Source organism: Macrotis lagotis, chromosome 1 (genome assembly GCF_037893015.1).
Source record: "Macrotis lagotis isolate mMagLag1 chromosome 1, bilby.v1.9.chrom.fasta, whole genome shotgun sequence".
NCBI classification, from domain to species: domain Eukaryota; kingdom Metazoa; phylum Chordata; class Mammalia; order Peramelemorphia; family Peramelidae; genus Macrotis; species Macrotis lagotis.
Window position 1 is genome coordinate 899513914 of NC_133658.1, and position 20124 is coordinate 899534037.

Consider the following 20124-nt stretch of genomic DNA (forward strand, 5'->3'; position numbering starts at 1 on the left):
AACTGAGGCACAAATAGCTTGATAAAGCAGGTCAGAGCCCAGGCTGAAAGTCCCCTCCCCATGTCAGCTCTCCCCCAGTCAGACACCCACCTTCCCCAGCCCCCTCCACCTTCCATCCTGGGGAAACTGAGGCACACAAAGCTCTGATAAGGCAGGCCTGAGCCCAGGGAGCCCCTTGGAGAAAGGAGGATGAGGCCAGCCTGAGGCTGTGTACAAGAACGTTTATTGGTCAGGTAGGCTCATATTGCTGTATGTGGATGTGCAGGAAGGCATGTATGTTGGTGGGCCCGTCCACGTGTTTGCCTGTAATGCACAGGGATCCGTGTGCGTGTATCCAGCTCAGTGCATAATTCAAGGAAACAGAACTCTTCACAGACACAAAACAGAGGAACGAATCGTCCAAGCCTGGCCATCCAGCCCCCTCCCAAGGACCAGCATAGTCTTCATCCAAGGTCCAGGAGAACCTTCCAGCCGCCTCACCAGCCATCGGCCTGTCTTTCCGCTGGCTCCTGGGGATCTGGTCCGGCTTACCTTCCGGTCTCAGTCAAGCCGAGGGTTCTTGGGGTCTCCTCTGGCATTTGTCTCTGCGCCCATCTTGGTGGGGCTTCATCTTTCTGTGGGTCTCCTTATGATTCTTTTCTCAGGAATTCATCAAGAGGGACCCTAGGCTTGGGGCTTGGTTCCCAAAGGAAACTCGACTTTCTCAAATGCCCCAGAGAGAGCAAGAATATAAAAGGGGGGGGAGAGGTGGCCGTGGGACATTTCATAAATAATAATAAATACATAAATAGACAAACATAGGCAGACGCAGACGGTGCTCCGGGGCCTGGGGAGCAGGGCAGGGAGGGAGGGGAGAGCCAGGGCCCCATGTCTCTGTGGCTCAGGGGCCTCCCCAGGAGGAGCTGCCCCTCCTCCTCCCTTCCTGGGATGGGGGGAGCATTAAGGCATCTGCAAGAGGCCCGGTGGGGAGGACAGCCATCTCTGTCCCAGCCCTCCACGCCCTGGGGACGGGGAGCAGCCATCTCTTTTGGGGCTCTCCAGTCCAGGGCCCCATCAGTCTGGCTGTCTCGAATTTGGGGCCTGCTCCCGGTCTCCCTGAGGGTCAGAGGCTGGTGGAGGACACCGAGAGTGTAGGCGAGGAGGGAGGTGGGAAGTTCAGCAGCTCGAGGACCGCCACCCCCACGCTACTCCGACGGGTGAACATGCAGGAGGCCGCCACCCACTTATTGGTGCGCGGGTTGTACTTTTCAATGGAGTTCAGGCTGGAGCTCCCGTCATTGCCACCAACTGCATAGAGCCAGCCGTCCATGGCCACAAGGTCATGCGTACTCCTGGGGGGGGGGGAACAAAATTGTGCCACAGGGCAGGGTGTTGGAGGGGATCAGAGGAGAGGCTCATTTTGTGGGACATGTTATGATGAAATAAAACTGAGGCACAAACTCAGCAAGTCAGAGAAAGAAGCCACTCAGGTGTCTCAGTTGCCTGATGAAGGCTTTGGGAGGAAGGGAGGAAGGAAGGAAGGAAGGAAGGAAGGGGTCTGGGGCAAGGGGAGTCAGGATCTGGTCTCTGATTGGAGGAAGTTGCAAGGGTAAGATTTGTTCATGGTCAGGGTCAAGGGGCACTCTGACCTGTAGGCCGCCCTTATGGGTATGTGTCACTGCCAAGGATGTGAGTTGGGGAAAGGCCCAGGAGCCCAAGGAACATACCTACGGATATTCATGGGTGCCACACTTTCCCAAGCATTGGCCTTGGGGCTGTATCTCTCCACAGAGTTGAGGCAGCTGGTGCCATCATTGCCCCCTGCCACATAAAGCGCCCCCTCCAAGACAGCCACGCCTGCCGAGCTACGCCTGCTCAGCATGGTAGCAATTGGTGTCCATGTGTTCACCTGGAGGACATTGAGAGGTTGGGAGTAGGTGGCCATGGTGGGGAGCATCAGATATTCTCCCCAATGTGGGTGAGGGGAGCCTTGGGGAGGGAGGATGATAATACTTGAATTAAATTTTCCAAATCAAAGGAGAGCCATGAAGCCTTCCTCTCAGACCCCTCCCTCCTTTCAATACCAAGCTGGGACATGGTGATTGGTAGAGTAGATTGCACCATGGAGGTAGGAAGAGAGGTGAAAACACATGGAGATAGGTACCTAGAAACAGAGGAAGGGGAACAGTGGGGAGGAGGAGGAGCAATACCTGGGGTTCATATTTCTCCACAGTAGCCAGGTGAGAAGAGCTGTCATAACCACCCACAGCATAGAGATTCCCATCTGTGGGATATAGTCAACAGAAATGTGTGACACTGGAAACATCTGGGGGAGTCCTAGAAAGCACCTGGAATCTTGGTTAATTAGAGGGAGGGGGCAAGTCAAGGGAAGATGTTGAGCTAGGGGACTTAGAACTACTCACCAAGGGTGGCCACACGGACATATCTCCTCCGTGTGCTCATGGCTGCGATGGATGTCCAGGTGCCCGTCAAGGGATCATAACGCTCAGCACTGTGAACATGAGGGGGAGTCAATGAGAAGGATGAGGAAGGGTTTAAGAAGCAGGACCCAAAGATCAAGCCCCTGACCTCGTCCCCCTACCACAGACCCTTGGGATGAGATATCCCCAGTGCACCACACATACTCCTTAAAAAAACTCAGGTGTGTTTTAAAATGCTGTGATCCTGTGGGATCAGAAAATGTACAACTGGAAAAGACCCTGAGGATCATCTAATCCAACTCTTCCATTTTACAGATGGAAAAAACTGAGAACCAGAGAGGAAGGGTGACTTGCCCAATACCACACAGGTAGGAACACCCAGCCAGGGATGGAAACCTGTGGTCTTTCCACTTTACCACCCTTCTAGAGCTTCAAAGAAATTTGAAAAAAGGACCCCTTGCTTAAAAGACAATCTCAACAACTTAAATGGCCACCAAAACACCGCCCCCCCCCAGGATGAATTCGGTGGGAAAACAGGTATTCTACTACATTACTGGTGGTATTGCAGTATCCATAGTTTGAACAGCCATGTGGCTATCTGCAAGGATTCACAGAACAGATTGCATCTCTCAACCCAGTGGCTCCATTGCTAGGACATTAGCTCAAAAACAATATAAAAAGAAAAAGGGGCCTGTGCATTTAAAAAAATATCTCCCTAATTACCCTCATTATAGTTGCAAAATAAACACCTGGGAACAACCTACATATGTAACAACTGGGGAATGGCTAAGGACATTATGGAATATGGATGGAATGGAATATGACAGGGTCATAAAATGATAAATATGAAGCGTGAAGATATAGGGCAGGATTTATGTGGAATGACCCAAAGCGATATCAGATTTAAAATTCTATACACACGACTATGAATATGGAATTAGAAAGTAAAAGAAATATCCCCATCAAGATGGAGCAGGGATGATGGACTGGAGCCCATATCCCACAGAAAGGGGTAAGGATGGGTCCAGCTCCATGAGAAATGCAACAGCTGGAGGAACCTTTGAGGCCACTGATGCTACTCTCCCACCCTCAGTTTTACAGATGAGGAATCTGAGACTCAGAGAGGAGAGATAGACTAGCCTGGCTTTACACAGCTATTAAAAAGGCCTGAGGTGAGTTCTTCCTTCACTGCAAGTCCAAGCTATACCCACTCAACTAGTTGCTTCCCATTCTAGCTAAGCACCAGGGAGGGAGGGATTATCATCATCAGATAAAGTCATCACCTGGGAAACTCAACATTATGGAGATTACTTCAGTTTGGCTATTCACACCTCCTGGTTCTAATGCTTCTTCAGGGCTGGATGAAGAGTAAAAGTCTTCTCCCCTAGTCTCCCTTGACAGAGGGATCAAAGTGCCAGCCAGCTTCTCATCTGTCACCAGTGGCTCTGCTCAGTTTTGACTCCAACTACCCTCATCCACCAGACCTCTGGTGCTCCCCTCCTCCTCCTTATTAGATGTAAGCTCTTTGAGGGCAGTGCTGTCTTTCCTTTTTCTTATTTGTGTCCCTAGGGCTTAGCAATCAATCAATCAAATTTATTAAGTGCCTACTCAGTGTACTCATTGGGAATACAAAAAGAGGCAAAAGACTGCCCTTGCCCTCAAGGAGCTTCACTCCAATGGGGGAGACAACATGCAAACAATTATACACAAAGTAAGTTGTATACAGGATAAATAAGAAATAATTAAAAGAGAGAAGGTACTGAAACAAAGAGGGGATGGAGAAGGTTACCTTTTAGAAAGTGTGATTTTAATTGGAGGTCTTCATGTGGAGTGAAGACTGAGAGCATTCCAAGTCTGGGGGGACAGTCAGAGACAATGTCCAGAGCCCAGAGATGGAGTGGGCCTAAAACTTTGGAAATGTTTATTTTCTCTTAAAGTGAATCAAACACTTTACAAAGAGAAAAAAAAAAAGAATAAAACAGCCATGAAAGTTCCTTTTAGCTTGAAAAGACAGTTAGATGGGAGAGTGTAGACATATCTATGGGACCAGGATCTTATGAATAGAGAAGGAAGAAAGGGTCATCTATCTGAGAGAGTAAAAGGCAGAAGAGGTAAACAGACTACCCTATATGGGAATTATATGGAATGGCAGCAATAGTAGATACCATGTGGCACTGGACCCTTCACCTCTCTGTTCCTGCAACTCGGAGACTAAAAATTGGAGAGGGTGCAACCTGTTGTGGTATTCCCTCACTTCAGGGACATCCCACTATTCATAATACTTATAATATTTAAGATTTGCAAAGGTTTACAGATGAAGAAACTGAGGCAGACAATGGCTAAAATGACTTGACCAGGGTCACCCATCGAGAGAATATTACACATATTATTTCATTTATAAGCTAAGGTTCCTTCCAGTTTTGAAGTTTCGACATAGGAAGGGAACAGTAGGTCAGGAGAAAAGAAGAGAGAAGGGGATAAGTATTATTTATTAAATATCTATTACATGCTAGGGCCTGGTCTATTCTGTTGTTTGGTTGTTTCACTCCTGTCTGACTCTTCATGTCCCCATTTTGAATTTTCTAGACCAAGAGACTGGAGTGGTTTTGCCATTTCCCTTCTCCAGCTCATTTTAAAGATGGGGAAACTGAGGCAAACGAGGTGAACTGAGTTACCCAGGGTCACACAACTAGGAAGGGCATGAGGCCTTGAAGCCATCCTCTGTTAACCAAAGCACCACCCAGCTGCCACTCTGAGCATCAAGACTACTTGGACCTCGGTCTCCTCATCTGTTAAGGCGGGGGGGGGGGGGGGGGGGCATTGGACTGATTGATTTCTAAGCGTCTCCCAGTTCCAAATCTCAAGATTCTAGGACCTGTTGGAGGGGCTCTTGAAAGCAAGCTGGTCTGAATTTGCAGAAAGGGCCCAGAATCTAAAATAAATCCTTAAGAGTGGGGGCAGCTAGGGCAATGGATAGAGCACCAGCCCTGGAGGCATGAGGACCTGAGTTCAAATTTGACCTCAGGCTTAATAATTACTAGCTTTGTGACCTTAGGCAAGTCATTTAACCCTTTTGCCTTGTAAAAACTAAAAAAAAGTCCTTAGAGTGGGTTAGAAAAAGAATGTGAGACTCAGCTTCAGATGGAGCCCCCTTTTCTGTTCTACTTTGTATATGGAAATTAATTTTTTTGCAAGGTGGGGGGTAGGGTTAAATGCCAAGAATTTTAAGAAGAAAATCAATCTAAGGAACTCTAATGAAAGAAATGTTACATTAAGCAAGGACTGATCATAACGAAAGGATTAATAATTAATAATTCATAATATGATACCTTCATAAATGACTATATAAATGAATGAAAGTATCTCTCACTCACCACAGGGGGTGGACTAAAGGTCTCTCACTTCAGTGACAGGGCCCTAAATCTAGAGACAACGTTAGAAAAATGTCCCTCTGGATGGTGGGTGTCCTGTCCTTTAGAAATGGCTTGGACAAGTGGTATTGGGTGTCTCCTGAAACCAATTAAGGACAACCTCCCAGTCTTAATCCAGATACTGGGTGTCTCCCAGGCTCTCTTGAGGAAGGCCTGGTGATGCATTGCAACATAGTTGAGGTGTGGAGTCAGAAGGCAATGTTAGGGGTGGGTGGGCAAGCACCCTGAAGAGAAGTTAGGCCAATGTCCTCAGGACTGCCCAGGAGAGAAGGCTCCCAGAGGCTGGCAAACCCCGATCACTCACTCACTTATGTCCCAGAAGTCCCCACACTTGGCCTGCCCAGTCTCTCTCTGGGTGGAGTGAAGCATACTGACCCCTGGTTTACTCTTCTGTAAGGGCCCATCGGTCTGCCCAGACTTGGAACCAGCTTAGCCACTGGGGTCCTTCCTCCCCCTCTGCCTCTGACAATCACTGAGAACACCCCATCCTACAGGAAGTCTGAGCTGATCGCCCCCTCCCCTCTCCTTTTGTGTCTGCCTCCACCTCTTATTAACTGTACTGATGCCTTCCTCCATCTGCAGGAGAAAGTGACTTCCTAGAGAACCTTCACCTCTGGGGCCTTTGTAACCCCAGATCTCAAGATTTCATAAATTGTCAGCTAGGTCAGTCATCAAGACTTAAGAAGCTCCTATCACTATGCTAAGCCCAGACAGAGAAAATGAGATACAAAAAGACAGTTCCTGCCCTCAAGGAGCTTCTGATCTATTGGGGGAGACAACTTGCAAAGGACTATGTAAAAATATATAAAAAAATATATACAGAATAAATAGGAAATACATTAAGGAAAGCTCCTAGAATGATGTGGGATTAGGGAAGACTTAAAACTTAAACTTTAAAATTTAAAAAAGGAGGGGCAGCTAGGAGGTGCAGTGGATAGAGCACCGGCCCTGGAGTCAGGAGGACCTGAGTTCAAATCCAGCCTCAGACACTTAATAATGACCTAGCTGTGTGGCCTTGGGCAAGCCACTTAACCCCATTGCCTTGCAAAAAAACTAAAAAAAAAAAATAATTTAAAAAGGAAGCCAGGAGGGTCAATACATAGAGAAAAGGTGAGGAGAGGGTTCCAGGTATGGGGGCCCACCAGAGAGAAGGAGATGGAGGGTCTTGTTAATGGAATAGCCAGGAGGCCTGTGTCCAGGACTCTGGACAGGTCTAGTGTCTCTGAACTGAAGAGGACATGCTGGGAAACATGGAGGAGGAAGATTGGAAAAGGAGGAGGGGGCTGGGTGACAAAGGACTTCCACTGTCCAACAGAGGATTTTTTACCCAATTCTGGAGGTAACAGGGGAGCCATTGAGAATTGAGTCACCACCACAGACCTATACTTTAGGAAAATCACTTTGGTGGCTGAGTGAGGATGGGTTAGAGTGGGGAGAGATGAGGGAGGCCGACCCTTCAGCCGGGCAGCTATGGCAGCAATCTAGGTGTGAGGTGTGTCAATGCCTTTCTTTCCTTCCATATCCAATCAGTTAATTGACAAATCTCATCAATTCTACTTCTCAGGGCAGCTAGGTGACATAATGGATAAAGCTTTGGACCTGGAGTCAGGAAGACCCGGAATTCAAATCCATTTTCACTTGCCAGCAGTGTGAACCTGGGCAACTCACTTACCATTATTGCCTCAGTTTCCTCATCTGTAAAATGAGTTGGAGAAGGGAAATGGTGAACTACTCTTGGCCAAGAAAAACCACACAACTGACAAAGGACTCAGCTCTGCTACCACTACTACCCCTACTACTATTACTAACACCATCACCACCTACAAAACATCCCCTGCCTCTCTAGCTCCTCTCTACTCACAAACTCAGTTGAGGATAGAGCACAAATCCAATCTCAAACATTTATTAATTGGGTGACTCTGGGCAAATTACTTGTCTGCCTCAGTTTCCTCATCTGTAAAACAGGGTTAACAATAGCACCTGCCTCCAAGGGTTGTTGTGAGGATCAAATGAAATATTTGCAAAGAGCTTAGCACAGTGTCTCATAAACAGTAAGAGTTTAATAAATGCACATTCCCTTTCTTTCTAATTGATCTCTGCAATGCTTCCTCCTGCCACTGCCAGAGATTTTTTCCCAAAGCACAAGTTTGGCCATACTCAGCAAAAGTTGGTGGCCTCTAAGAACTGCTGACCTCGGAGAACAAAACAAATCCCATCTCCTCTGTTTAGCGTTTAACATTCTTCTCAAGCTAGCTCTAGTCTAACTTTCCAGGATTATTCTAGATTATTCCCATTCACGCACTTGGCTTCCCAGCCTATAATGGTCCAATCTCCCTCTTGGGCATTTCCAATCCCTTCTCATCTCCACCTCTGAGAAGTTGGAGTGTTCCCCATCAAAGGTGGCCTTTTGGGGTTCTCCTACCCTAACCTGGACTGGTTTGGCATACATACATGTATGTGAAGATACATCTATTAGTTTACACCTGTATACTTAATGTCTCACTCCTAGACAACCCGGTAGAATGTACACTCGTGGAGGGCAGGGAGGCTCCGTTTCTGTCCTTACATAACCTCGTATGATGGCTGGTCTAGAATGGACGCTTACTAAATGATTGACCTAGGCAGAGCCTAGGTCTAGATGCACTTCCCTCCCTCCTGTGTAGGGTGGGGGGTGGTGGTAAGGGGATGTCCCTAAGACCATGCCCCCAGAAAGAGCCAGACTTAACCCTGCCCTAGCTGAGAGCCATGGCCAGCATGAACTGCGATGCTCTGAATGCCCCTACCTGTTGAGGCAAGAGGCCCCATCGTAACCACCGGCAGCATAAAGGAGCCCGTGGAGGGCAGCCACGCCCAGGCAGCTCCGCCGGGTCCCCATGGAGACCTCAGGCTGCCAGACATTGGTGACGGGGTCATAGGACTCCACGGTGGCCAGATCCGATGTCCCGTCATAGCTTGGGGTCACAGGTGGGGTAGAGGAGAAAGAGGTCAGTTTGTGAGCTCCGGGAGTCTCAGCCTCGCCCCGCCAGCATCTTCCAAGGCCGTCTTACCCGCCCACAGCATACAGCCGGTTTCCAATGGCCGCCACACCCACTCGAGCCCGGCGTGTGGACATAGAAGCCACCATGTGCCACCGGTCTGTCCGGGTGTCATAGGCCTCGCAGTCTCCATGGATGGCAAACAGACTCCCACCACCTGGGGGGGAGGTCAGGATGGAGGGTCCCCAGTGTTCCCCTAGGCAGAGTGTAGGGTGGCAGCTTTGTGTCCACCAGGAGATGGGACCTCCAGCCCATAGCCATGGCAGAATGTGGACTGGAGCCCTCTCTTCATGCAACGTCACAGGAAGAGCGTGGGGCCTGTCATCTTGGGACCCCATCACTGAACCAGAAAAGCCCGGGCTGTCTCCTTCCCAGTCTCCCCCGGGCCACCCTCAGCCTCAGACATACCCACAGCAAAGAGCACAGGGCCGGCCCCCTCACAGCGCCGGGGCCGTGTACGGCTGGTCCCCAAGACGCCCCGCTGCTCTGGCAGGAGGTGGAACTTGAGGGCCTCGATCAATAAGTCCTTGCAATCTGGGTGATGTCGCACCAGGCCCTCGGCATCCACATGGCCCAGCAAGAAGTCTCGGCTCAGCAGCGGCAGCCGAACGCACTTCATCAGCTGGGGGGAGGGGGTCAGGCAGGGCCAGAACCTCCCCCCTCCCCTCAGGCCAGGATCCCCCTCCCCAAGATGAGGAGCAGGAGCACCCCCCCCCCAACAGAGGCTCAGGAAGGGATAGAGTGAGATGGGAGAGGTCAAGAAAGAAGAGAGGTGAAAGATTGGTCAGGAAAGAGAGGAGGGTGGAAGGAGGTCGGGGGTGGAGCAGGAGTGGTCAGAGCAGGTTGGCTCCCCTCACCCGGGGCACATGCTGTCTCCTTCCATCAACATCGTGCTTCACCCAGCTCAGGACTGCACGATAGACATCCTCCTCTGATGGCACGTTGAGGCTGTCGCTGGAGATGAGATCCAGTACCTGGGAGGCCAAGGGTATTCTCCAGGACACAGTCAAGCCCCCTTGGCCTTCGCAAGCTGGCCCCCCCAGGGTTCCTTGGGTCACCTCAGACGTGGCCTGAGATCCCTGAAGGTTGGGGGCACTTATTTCTGCCCTGGGGTGTCTCTAGGGCATTTGGAGAGGTCTTGGGACATCCCTGGGAAGTCTAGGGTAGCCCTTGAGTGGTCAAAGGGGAGGAAATCTTAGGAATATAAGGGTGACCCCTGAAAGGGCCTCTGAATCCTTGTAGGATCAGGGATCACAGGGATGCTTGGGGTGTCTTTGGGGTCCTACTGGTCCTCAGGCTCCAGGGAGGCCTTTGGACATCTTGGGGTATCTCCTGTAGGATTGTGCTTATTTGCAGAATCTGAGGGTGATAAAAGGGGTCCCTGGAACATCAGAGGGCTTCTGGGGGGTCCCTGGGGACAGTACCTGCTTCAGGGGTAGCAGCATGAATTCCTCCGTCCGGGCCACCTCCACAAAATGCTGTAGAACATATTTGTGGGCAGCCTTGAGGAGGTCACTGCAGGAGTGGGTGTCGGCGAAACCCCGGATGCCCAGGCAGTTGGATGGGTCGAGTTGGCTCAGTAGAAACTTGCAGCAGGCATCCCTCACACCATTCAGCTGCAGGAGGCTCGCAGCAGGGAGCAGCGTCTGAGGGCACAGGTGGTGTGAGGGGGGACGGCGCCTGGGGTTGTGTGTGGGGCAGGCGGGGAAACAGGAGGGCTCAGGGAGCCCCAGGGGCTGGGGGGTGGGCAGCCAACCTCACCTGCACATTGCCCTCCCCCACGACAATCTCGGCTGTGTACGCGAACTGGACCAGCTGCTCCAGCGCCTGGGGGTCAATGTCATGGAGTGTAACGTGTGTTTGGCGGCTCTCACTCATCTCATCTGCGGGGACATCCCGGTCAGAGTCCTTCACCCCTATCAGAAAGCCCGCCATCGCACCCCCTGGCCCACTCTGAGTGCTCTTCAATCTCCTCCCGACCTTGATTAAAGCTTCCTTCCTCATCAGAGCCCCCAGTCGCTGAAATCCTTGGTGCTGCTCAGACTTCCTCTCTCTCCCGCATGCTGAGAGCCCCTTAGTCCTATCAGAGCCCCCCAAGTCCATCACTCTCAACCCTGAGACATTCCCAGATCTGTCTGAGATCACCACACTGGGAAGAGCCCCTTCCTTGGGCACCATCAGATTAGTCCACCTGCTCAGACTCCTACTGTGGAGAGAGCCTTCCTGCCTCTGATGGAAGACCCTCAGGCTTTGGCTCCTCCCCCCTCATTGGCTCTTATTTCATGGCGGTGAGGGGTGGGGGTGGTCAGGACCCAGGGACTGAAGCTGGGAGGTTAAGCTAGGGACAGAGGCTGGATAAGGGGCCTACAGAATGCCTGCCTTGGGGAGCAGAAGTTCTCCCCAAGTCTGAGGGCGGGGAAGTCTAATTGGACCCAGGGTGGGCAGGGAGGGCCTGGCCCAGGGCTGGATGGGAAGGGCAACACCCAGATGGAGCCAAGAAGATTCAGTAGGGGTTGGGGGCTGTGCTGAGGAGGGCCGGCCAGGTTGGGGTTAGGGAGGACCGGGTCAAGGCGAGGGTCTGTTTGGGCAAGATTGGAATGGCCGGGGTCAGGGGTCAAGAGGTCCAGCCAGGCTGGGGTGGTACTTGCTTGTGAACATGGCGTGGAAGTAGGGGCTGCAGGAGGCCAGCACCACCTTGTGGGCCTTGATCTCCTTGGCACCCACGTGCAGGACGATGTCACACAGCAGCCCCCGCTGTCTCATGCGGCTCATGCACACAAAGGCGTCGTGGTAATGGCGCTTGGAGTTGTGGGCGATGCTGTGGCCTTCGCGGGTCAGGAGCTGCATCGCACCCTCCATGGCACCCCCGGGGCCTCGGGCCGGCCGGGGCCGGGCTCTCTCGGCCACCTCAGGGTGAGGACGAGGTGTAGCATCGGTGCTTAGTGGCCTGTAATCAGAAGTGGTGGGTCACTCTGCTGGTCCAACTGGGTGTGCCCAGGATTCTGCCACTGACCAGCTGTGGGACAACATTTGGTATGTGTTTTCTGATATACTGACTCCCTCTAGAGAATTGGGGTCCCCAAAGGACCACTAGTGTCTCCCCATGGGATCCCCAAAGGGCCACTGGTTTCTCCCTGAGGGTGTGTCAAAGGGCCACCAGTTGTCTCCCTGTGGTCTCATCCACCATAGAGTCTGAAGCAAAGCTGGTCAATATGAAAATGTGACTGACCCAGCAGATGGGTAGGTGGCACAGTGACTAGAGACTGACCCAGGAGTCAGGAGGACCTGAGTTCAAATCCAGTCTCAGACTAACTGGGTGACCTTGACCAAGTCACTTAACCCACTTCCTCAAAAAAAAAAAGGCTAATCCAGGAACTCTCCAAGGTCCCTGATGCTCAGGCATTCTGAATCTGTTTTCACTGAGCCCTTCTTGGAACCCATCCTCCAGCCTGGACACAGGATAGAGGGAGGGGGTAGACAGGAGGACACATGGACAGGTCTCCACAGAAGGGAGAATAAGACAGGATGGGGCAGACTTGGGGGCTCAGAGCTCTGAGAAGAAGCTTTCAGAAGCAGGAGGTGAATGAAGAGTTGGACTGGATAGAAGGGTGCCTCTGAGGAAAGGGGTAGGAAGATGACTTGGGGAGGAAGGAATAGATATTTATGATCACCTTTTTAACAGCTGAGTAAACTGAGGTAAACAGTGACATGGTGATTTGCTTAGAGTCACACGGCTGGGAAGTATCTAGGACAGATTTGAACTCCGTGTTCCTTGACTCCAGGTCTAGTGCTCTATCCACTGCACCACCCAGCTGTCCCCAAAACTCTCCTGACCCTTGGAAAATACAGTTCAGAGGGGCCATCATTGGTTCAGCAAGGGAAGGGCAGTGCAGCAGAGGGGGGTACGAGTGACCTAGGGCAGCTCCTTCCTTATTGCAGACCCAAACCCAAGCTCTCTCCATAGCTCGCCTCAACGTTCCTCCCTCCTTCCCATCCTTGGACACCTGGCTCTCTCCTAGACCAGCAACACCATACGCTCTGCCCTCCAGCCTGGACCACTGCTCCTGTTGAGTTCTCCCTGCTCTCAGGGGGGAAAGAGCATCACTGGTTCCACAGAGGACCCTCTTTTCCCGCTTACTGTGTGGCCTCGGACAAGTCACTTAACCTCCAAATGCTTCAGCTCCCCCTTCTATAAAGCAGGGATAATGATAACCAAATAAACAGGAAGCCCACCCATAGGAAAGAGAGGGAGGGTTTAGTCTTGGCCCCAAGTCCAAGAAACAGGACAACCTAACAGCTGTGCAGGCAATCATGTGTAAACATACACATGTGGGACTGCAAGCCAAGGTCACATCCTCATCTGTATTTGGACACCAACACATATAAGGGTTGACATTTTTCGCCCTGTGTGGATGCTCCTTCTACTAATGCATGATGGACACTCCTAGAGTCATACAGACTTAGCTAATCCAGGCTCTGGGAAAGGGATTGCCTGGCAGACCCCCTGTTAGGGGGCAAAGCAGCCTCAACCACAGCATTTCTGCCCCTAGGATGTCCCAACAAACATGCTCTGGCCAGGCCCCCTTGTCCAGGGTGGCAGGAGGTTCAGGAGATGGCTTCTGCATGATGGGTCCAACCCTAGGGTCTCCCCCACCACCATCAAAGTATCCCCAAGAGTAGGTGGTGCTAGCTAGGAGAAATAAGGGACATGGAGAATAAATAGGTCCAGCCTGGAGGGCCAGGCTGAGATTGGAGGACCCTATTTGGGAGTTTGGGGGAGGTTCTTAATCAGGCCTTGTGTTCTTAAGTTGATATGCTGGGGTAGGGGTGGGGCTGGGATTGGTCAGGGGAGTTTTGGTCAGGGTAGGTTGGTAGAGGGTAGACAGCAGAAAGGGTGGGGAAGGAGCAGAGGCTGGGATGAGAGAACGGGGTCAGTTGGGCGTGGGGGGCCATTTGAGGGCCCATTCCTTCTCAGGGTTCACAGGATCAGAGAGGGTTTGGTTAAGGGCAGCTGGACTATACTTACTCTTAGTGACAGGTCTATGCTGGAAATCCTGGGGGGCCCAGGCTGAGATGAGTGAGGGGCCTCTTATGAATTGGGGTATAGGACAGCCTAAGGATTGGGGACTGAGGCTTACCTGTGCTAGGGGGGCAGAAGGGTTGGGGAACAGGATTAGAACTCATGGCCTTAAAAGGGGGCCCGGATTCAGGAATGGGTGGAGGGACTACAAGGATGGGGCATAGGTCCCTGTATTCAGACCCTGACAAGGAACAGAGCTGGCATAAGAGCGTCTGGGGTTTAGACTACAAGGCTTAAAAGAGTGGGCAATGGGACCACTAGGGATTTGGGGGCCCAGACTGGGAGAGGGAGCAGGTGGGTCAGGGAATGGGGGCTGGGAAGTGAGCCGGTATTTCTGCCCTGGAAGTGGGCCCTGGCTAGGGTGGGCAGAAGGCTTGGGATTGGCGGGCTAAGGGTGGAACGCAATATGAGGGCTGTGATTGGTGGGACTGTTCTTGGGAGAGCTCTCAGCTAGGACTCTTCAGAGTTAGGAACTGAGAGGCTGAGGTCTGAACAGGGGGCTGAGCATGGGGATCCAGGGTTAAAGGTGCATGGCAGCTAGGGAGAGGAGAGGGCCAGGGGTCTGCAGTGACCCCCCACTCCAAGATCTGCACGAGGACAAGGGATCCGGGACTGTGATGGGGGGAGAAGTGTCTTCAGTCACCTTAGACTAACAAGCCTGGCCTAGGCTAGGATGTGGTGGGGGGGAGCGCCCACCTGGGGCCTCCACTGAAGGGCTGGACTGTGGGGGGGGCGGGTACGATGGAGGTGGGGGGTGGGCTGTCTGCAGGGCTTGAGACCGACAGAAGTGGGGTGCACCTGGAGGAGTCCAGGCTTGGGGGGGCCCCTGTCTGCAGCGGGTGACCTCGGATGGGTTAGACTATGAGGACAGGGCTAAGGTATGATGGAGACGCGGCGGGGAGGCTAGACTTGGGGGGTCCTGCCTGCGGCGGGCAGCCTCAGGCTGCGATGGGGAGAAGGCTAGAGGATGCGGGAGACACGGGGGTGGGCTGTCTGCGGGGCTGAGATTGACAGGTCCCACATGGGGGGCCCCGCCTGCAGCGCGTGGCCTCACTGATGGGGAGACGGGGCCGCGCTGTCCGCGGGGCTCGGGGCCAGCAGCCACGCACCGTGGGGTGCGCTGGCGCGGGGGTTACCAGGGAGCCCAGGCTCGGGGGTCCCGGCCTCACGCTGGCGGGGGACCCCGGGGTGAGGGGCACGTGGGGGGCCGTCCGCGGGGCCGCAGGGGTGGGGGCCGCACTCACGCCTCGGGGGGCCCGGGGCTGGGGCCCGGGCCGGGCTGGGGGGGCCCGGGGCTGCCGTGCTCGGGGCTCTGCGTCCTGGCGGCCGCGCGCTCGCCCCAGGGCTGCATGGCCGGGCCTGGGCCGGGGCCGCCGGGGCTCCAGGGCTGCGGGGCCGCGGGGCTGCGGGGCCGCGGGGCTGCGGGGCTGCGGGGGCCGCGGTGCCGCCGCTCTGCCCGCCCCACGCTGCGCCGGCTCTGCGGCCCGGCCGCGCGGGGCGCTGCTTGCCGGGCCCGCCCGCACCGCCGCCGGCCGGGGGGAGCCCGAGCGCCCCCCTGCGGGGGGCGGGGCCGGGGCCCGGGGCCCGGACTCACACCCCGACCGTGTGGAGGGGCGGCCCGACCCGCGGCGGGCCACGCGTGACGGAGGGGCCGGCGGGAGGCGCGTGGCCCCCGGGGCGGGGCTCCCCCGACCCCGCGCTTGCCCGCCCGCCCGCGCCGCCCGCAGCCTCCGCGCGGCCCCAGAACCATAGAGCCGACGCTGGGGGGCGGAGCCGCCGGCGGGCCGGGGGCGGGAAGGGGCGGGGCGGAGGCGCGGGGCACGCTGGGAGAGGAAGCGGAGCCCACGCGCGGCGCGGAGCATGGCGGGGGTCGTGGAGGCGCGCGGCGCGGGGCGCAGGTGCGTGGCCGGGGCGCGGGGGGCTCCCAGGAGCGGGCTCCCGGGGGAGGGGCGCGGGGCCCCGACGCCCGCGTGCCGCCGCAGCCCCTCGCCCTCTCCCCGCAGGAGGCTGGCGGAGCTGAGCGTGGACGAGTTCCTCACGTCCGGCTTCGACTCGGGGCTGGACAGCGGCTCGGAGGAGGAGGGAGGGGCGGCCCCGCCCCCCGCGGGGGCCCCCGAGAGGAAGCGCGGCGCCCCGAAGTAAGCACGGCGAGCCGGGCCGCAGCCCGCCCCCCGCCCCTCAGGAACCGGCGGGGGGCGGGGGCCCGGCCCGGGGTGTCCCTAGACCCCCGCCCCCCAGACGCGGGCCTCGACCCTCCCTGCCCCCCCCCCCCGCGCCAGTGGGTCCGGCAGGCGGCTGGCAGGTCACTCAGCCCCCCCGCCCCCCACACTGGCACTTGTGCCAGCAGCTCCTGACCCAGGAGGCCAGAACAGACTGCGGCCCCCGGGGGCCCCGGGGCCCCCGTTTTACGGATGAGGAAACCTTGAGCTGCCTGGAAGTCAACTTGCTCGGATTCCTCAGTCACAGGCTGACATATCTAGTTGAATCTTTCTTTTTTTTTAGGGTTTTCACAAGGCAGTGGGGTTAAGTGGCTTGCCCAAGGCCACACAGCTAGGTCATTATGGAGTGTCTGAGGCCGGACTCGAACTCAGGTCCTCCTGACTCCAGGTGCCCTATCCAGTTGTATTTACATAAAATCAGTCTCCTTTACAACACCCCTAAAAAGTGGTCATCTAGACATCCCTTGACCTCCATTGACGGGGCACTCACCACCTCTCCTGGTATCCCATTTTCCCTGGAGATGGCTCTGTTGTCAAGCATGCCTCTCTTAAACTGGCATCCTGGCCCTTCCTCAACTTCCTTTTTGTCCTGCACGTGTCAGTGGTCTACAAAAACCAGTGTTCAGAACTGGACACAGTACTCTATAGGAGATCTGATCAAGACCGAGCATAATTTCACTTTTTTCCTTCTCCCCGAAGCCGTCTCTCTTGATGTAGCCCATTAGCTTTTCCAGTTGCCCCATTGAGCTTGAGGTTCACTGAAATCCCCAGATCTTTTTCAGATAAGCTGCTTTGTGATCCCACCTCTCCTGTCCTGTGTAGGTGAAGTTGGTTTTTTTGAATCCATGTGTAAGAATCTATATTTACCTCCATTGATTCATCTCAGCCTGTTTATCCTGCTGCTCTAACCTGCTGAGATCTCTCTGAATCATCTACAGATTTGACTAGAATAACATGATGCCTTTATTGGAATCACTGATAAAAACATTACACAGCACCAAACTGAATCTGGAATCCTGGGGCACTAGAAACTTCCAGCCATGTTGCCATTGTTGAGTCCATTCAGCCAGACAGTTCTGTGTACGTCTAACGTTCCTCATGACCTCTCCAGCCCCTTCATGAGAATAATCTGAGGTACTTTTTTTTTTCCCAAATGCTTTTCCAAAATCCAGGTCTGTGATCATGACCCTTAATAATTGCCTAGCTATGATCTTGGGCAAGTCACTTAACCCTCTTGCCTTAAGTAAATAAAATTAAAAAAAAAAAGAAACAGAAGGGGAATAAGGCTAGTCTGTCACAACCTGTACTTGCTGAACAGAGGCAGGCTGGCTTGTGATTACTACTTCCTTTTCTAAATATTCCCCTACCATCCATCTTGGATGCTTCATCTTGGGATTTTCTTAGAAACTGAAAAAGCCAGATCTGAAAAGCCCCAGCATCTTCAGATGAGCATCTGGCTAGCTGTCTTTTACCGAGGAGGCTGTTCTTGCAAGTCTTTGATTTTGGTCTGAGTGGCAGTATGCTGCATTTGAAGTTTGAGGTCCTGGCTGGAATTCCAGCTCTCCCAAGAACTTTCTGTGTGATCTTTGTAGGCCTGTTCCCTTTTCTTTAAGATGACCTAGATGACCTCTGATTGCTTGTCACCTCTGACCCTGACTTTTCAGGTCTCTAGTGTCTTTGACTTCACACTTCACTCTTTCCAAATTTATTTTAAGTGATTCAGTTTATCACTTTTTGTGCTGCTTGACCACCCTCCCCTCTGGTAGCTTGCCATCCTTCCCACCTGGGAAGGGTCTCTGGATTGGGTACTTTTCCATTCCAAGGTGTCTTGATCCACTTCTGGATGAAGAGGGCATTCTGTTTAGGACCCCATCTCCCTTTTGAGTTAAGCCTTTAATGAACCCCAAGTATGAGAGTTGGGAGGGTGCTTGTGTGGTCTGGCCGCTGCCGGACAGGAGTCCCCTCCCCACTGGCACCCTCCAGAAAACCTACTTGAAAATCCCCCAGGCACCCCCAGGGCGCCCTCACTTTTAGCAGCAGCCCATTCCCCACTGGGATTGTTCTCATCATGAGGCCCTTTTTCCTGGTGTCATCTTGGTCTTGCCATCATTGTTTCCATTACTTGGTGTGCGCACTTGTGCCTTTTTTTAAAGGTTCTATTTATTTTGAGTGTTACAGTGTTTCCCCTAATCCTACTTCCCTCCCCCCACAGAAGGCAGTCTGGCAGTCTTTACATTGTTTCCATGGGATACATTGATCCAATTTGATTGTGTTGAGAGAGAAATCATATCCTTAAGAAACAAAGTATAAGAGATAGCAAGATCAGACAATAAGATCTGGTTTTTTTCCTAAATTGAAGGTCTTTGGTCTTTGTTCAAACTCCACGGCTCTTTCTCTGGATATAGATGTATTCTCCATTGCAGACGCACAAAATTATCCCTGATTGTTGCACTGATGGAATGAGCAAATCCATCAAGGTTGAACATCACCCCCATGTTGCTGTTAGGGTGTTCATTGTTTTTCTGGTTCTGCTCATCTCGTTCAGCATCAGTTCATGCAAGTCCTTCCAGGCTTCCCTGAATTCCTGTCCCTCCTGGTTTCTTTTTTTTTCCTTTTTTTTTTTTTAGGTTTTTACAAGGCAAAATGGGGTTAAGTGGCTTGCCCGAGGCCACACAGCTAGGCAATTAAGTGTCTGAGACTGGATTTGAACCCAGGTACTCCTGATTCCAGGGCCAGTGCTCCATCCACTGCGCCACCTAGTCGCCCCTCCCTCCTGGTTTCTAATAGAATAATAGTGTTGCATGACATACATTTACCACAGTTTGCTAAGCCATTCCCCAATAGAAAGATGTTTACTTGATTTCCAGTTCTTTGCCACCACAAACAGGGCTGCTGTGAATATTTTTGTACAGCACTTGTGCTTTTTGACAAACCCTTTACTGCTCAACTGCACCCTCTTTCTACACTGACTACAGTCTTTCTACACTGATGCCCATGTCTGAATGCTGCCCTCCAGAGGGGATCTCTCCAGGTGGGGACACAGTGGTCTTGGTCCCTCTCCCTGCAGTCCTGAAGTCTGGCTAGCTCATGAAGACCTTTTAGGGTCCTCCCATACACTGGCCCTCTCTCCATCTTGTCCACTAAACTGGCACCAGGGTCTTAGTCATGTATTATATCAGTTATTTGTGGGGGTCATCCCCAGTAGGGTGTCATTTCAGACTAGCCCCACCATGGGGCTTCCCTGGATGCCACAGATGCGCCAACACAATTTATGGCCAACTAGAGGGTATGTATGGATCACCGTAATTTGGGCTAATCTGGGCTGTTTATGCTGTTTGATTGTGAGTGCCTCTTTTCCAGGCTTTGCCTCTTTGTTTCCTGACCTCTCTGGGTGGTTATTTCATCTCCCAGCTGGCCATCCCTGCTGCCTAAGGAGCTCTCCCTTCTTCCCTGTCCCTCAGGCCTCTTCTTCAGGAGGCCTGGTCTATCACTGGGTTCCCTGTGCTCCAACTTAGAGTTCCCTCACCTTTGTCATTCCCATTAGTGATTGAACTCCCTTCTGGTATCAGGGTCGGGATGGGGGATGCACTAACCAGTGTCTGCTGGGGTTCCAGCCACTTGCACCCCCACCCCAAGAAGGATTGGCTCTATGACCCCCTCTGACCCTTCTTTGCTTTTGACCTCCAGGAAATTAAGGAAGGGCCAGGCATCCGAGCACAAAGACCAGCTCTCAAGGCTGAAGGATAAGGACCCCGAGTTCTACAAATTCCTCCAGGAAAATGACCAGACGCTCTTGAACTTTGATGACTCGGACACCTCTGAGGATGAGGAGGATGAGAAGTTCCACACCCTCCCAGATGAGCTGGAGGTGGGGGAGGGACCCCAGGCAATACAGTGGGGGAGGAGGGGAGAAAAATCACAAGTTCTGTTTGGGACACA

At 53.3% G+C, this 20124-nt stretch overlaps 2 protein-coding genes across 4 annotated transcripts in view; one reads left to right on the forward strand and one right to left on the reverse strand.

The window, feature by feature from the left end:
- Positions 1-211: 211 nt before the first annotated feature.
- KLHL17 (kelch like family member 17) lies at positions 212-15334 on the reverse strand. Its single transcript, XM_074218798.1, has 12 exons — positions 15211-15334; positions 11535-11833; positions 10648-10769; positions 10311-10532; positions 9744-9860; positions 9295-9508; positions 8899-9043; positions 8635-8802; positions 2403-2491; positions 2190-2263; positions 1707-1888; positions 212-1331 (listed from the first exon to the last, which is right to left on the reverse strand). Exons 1-12 carry the CDS (start codon positions 15315-15317, stop codon positions 1103-1105), a joined length of 1968 nt encoding a protein of 655 aa, XP_074074899.1. The 5' UTR covers positions 15318-15334; the 3' UTR covers positions 212-1102.
- Positions 15335-15790: 456 nt separating this feature from the next.
- NOC2L (NOC2 like nucleolar associated transcriptional repressor) overlaps positions 15791-20124 on the forward strand; it is a 36075-nt gene continuing 31741 nt past the window's right edge. Inside the window, exons 1-3 of one of the 3 annotated variants that reach the window (XM_074218802.1) lie at positions 15791-15864; positions 15970-16104; positions 19873-20053. In XM_074218802.1, coding sequence (XP_074074903.1) covers positions 15827-15864; positions 15970-16104; positions 19873-20053 — 354 coding nt within the window. In that variant the 5' untranslated portion in view covers positions 15791-15826. Of the gene's footprint in view, positions 15865-15969; positions 16105-16345; positions 19472-19872; positions 20054-20124 lie in introns of those variants that run through there. The other 2 variants (XM_074218803.1, XM_074218801.1) reach the window with 2 other exon arrangements.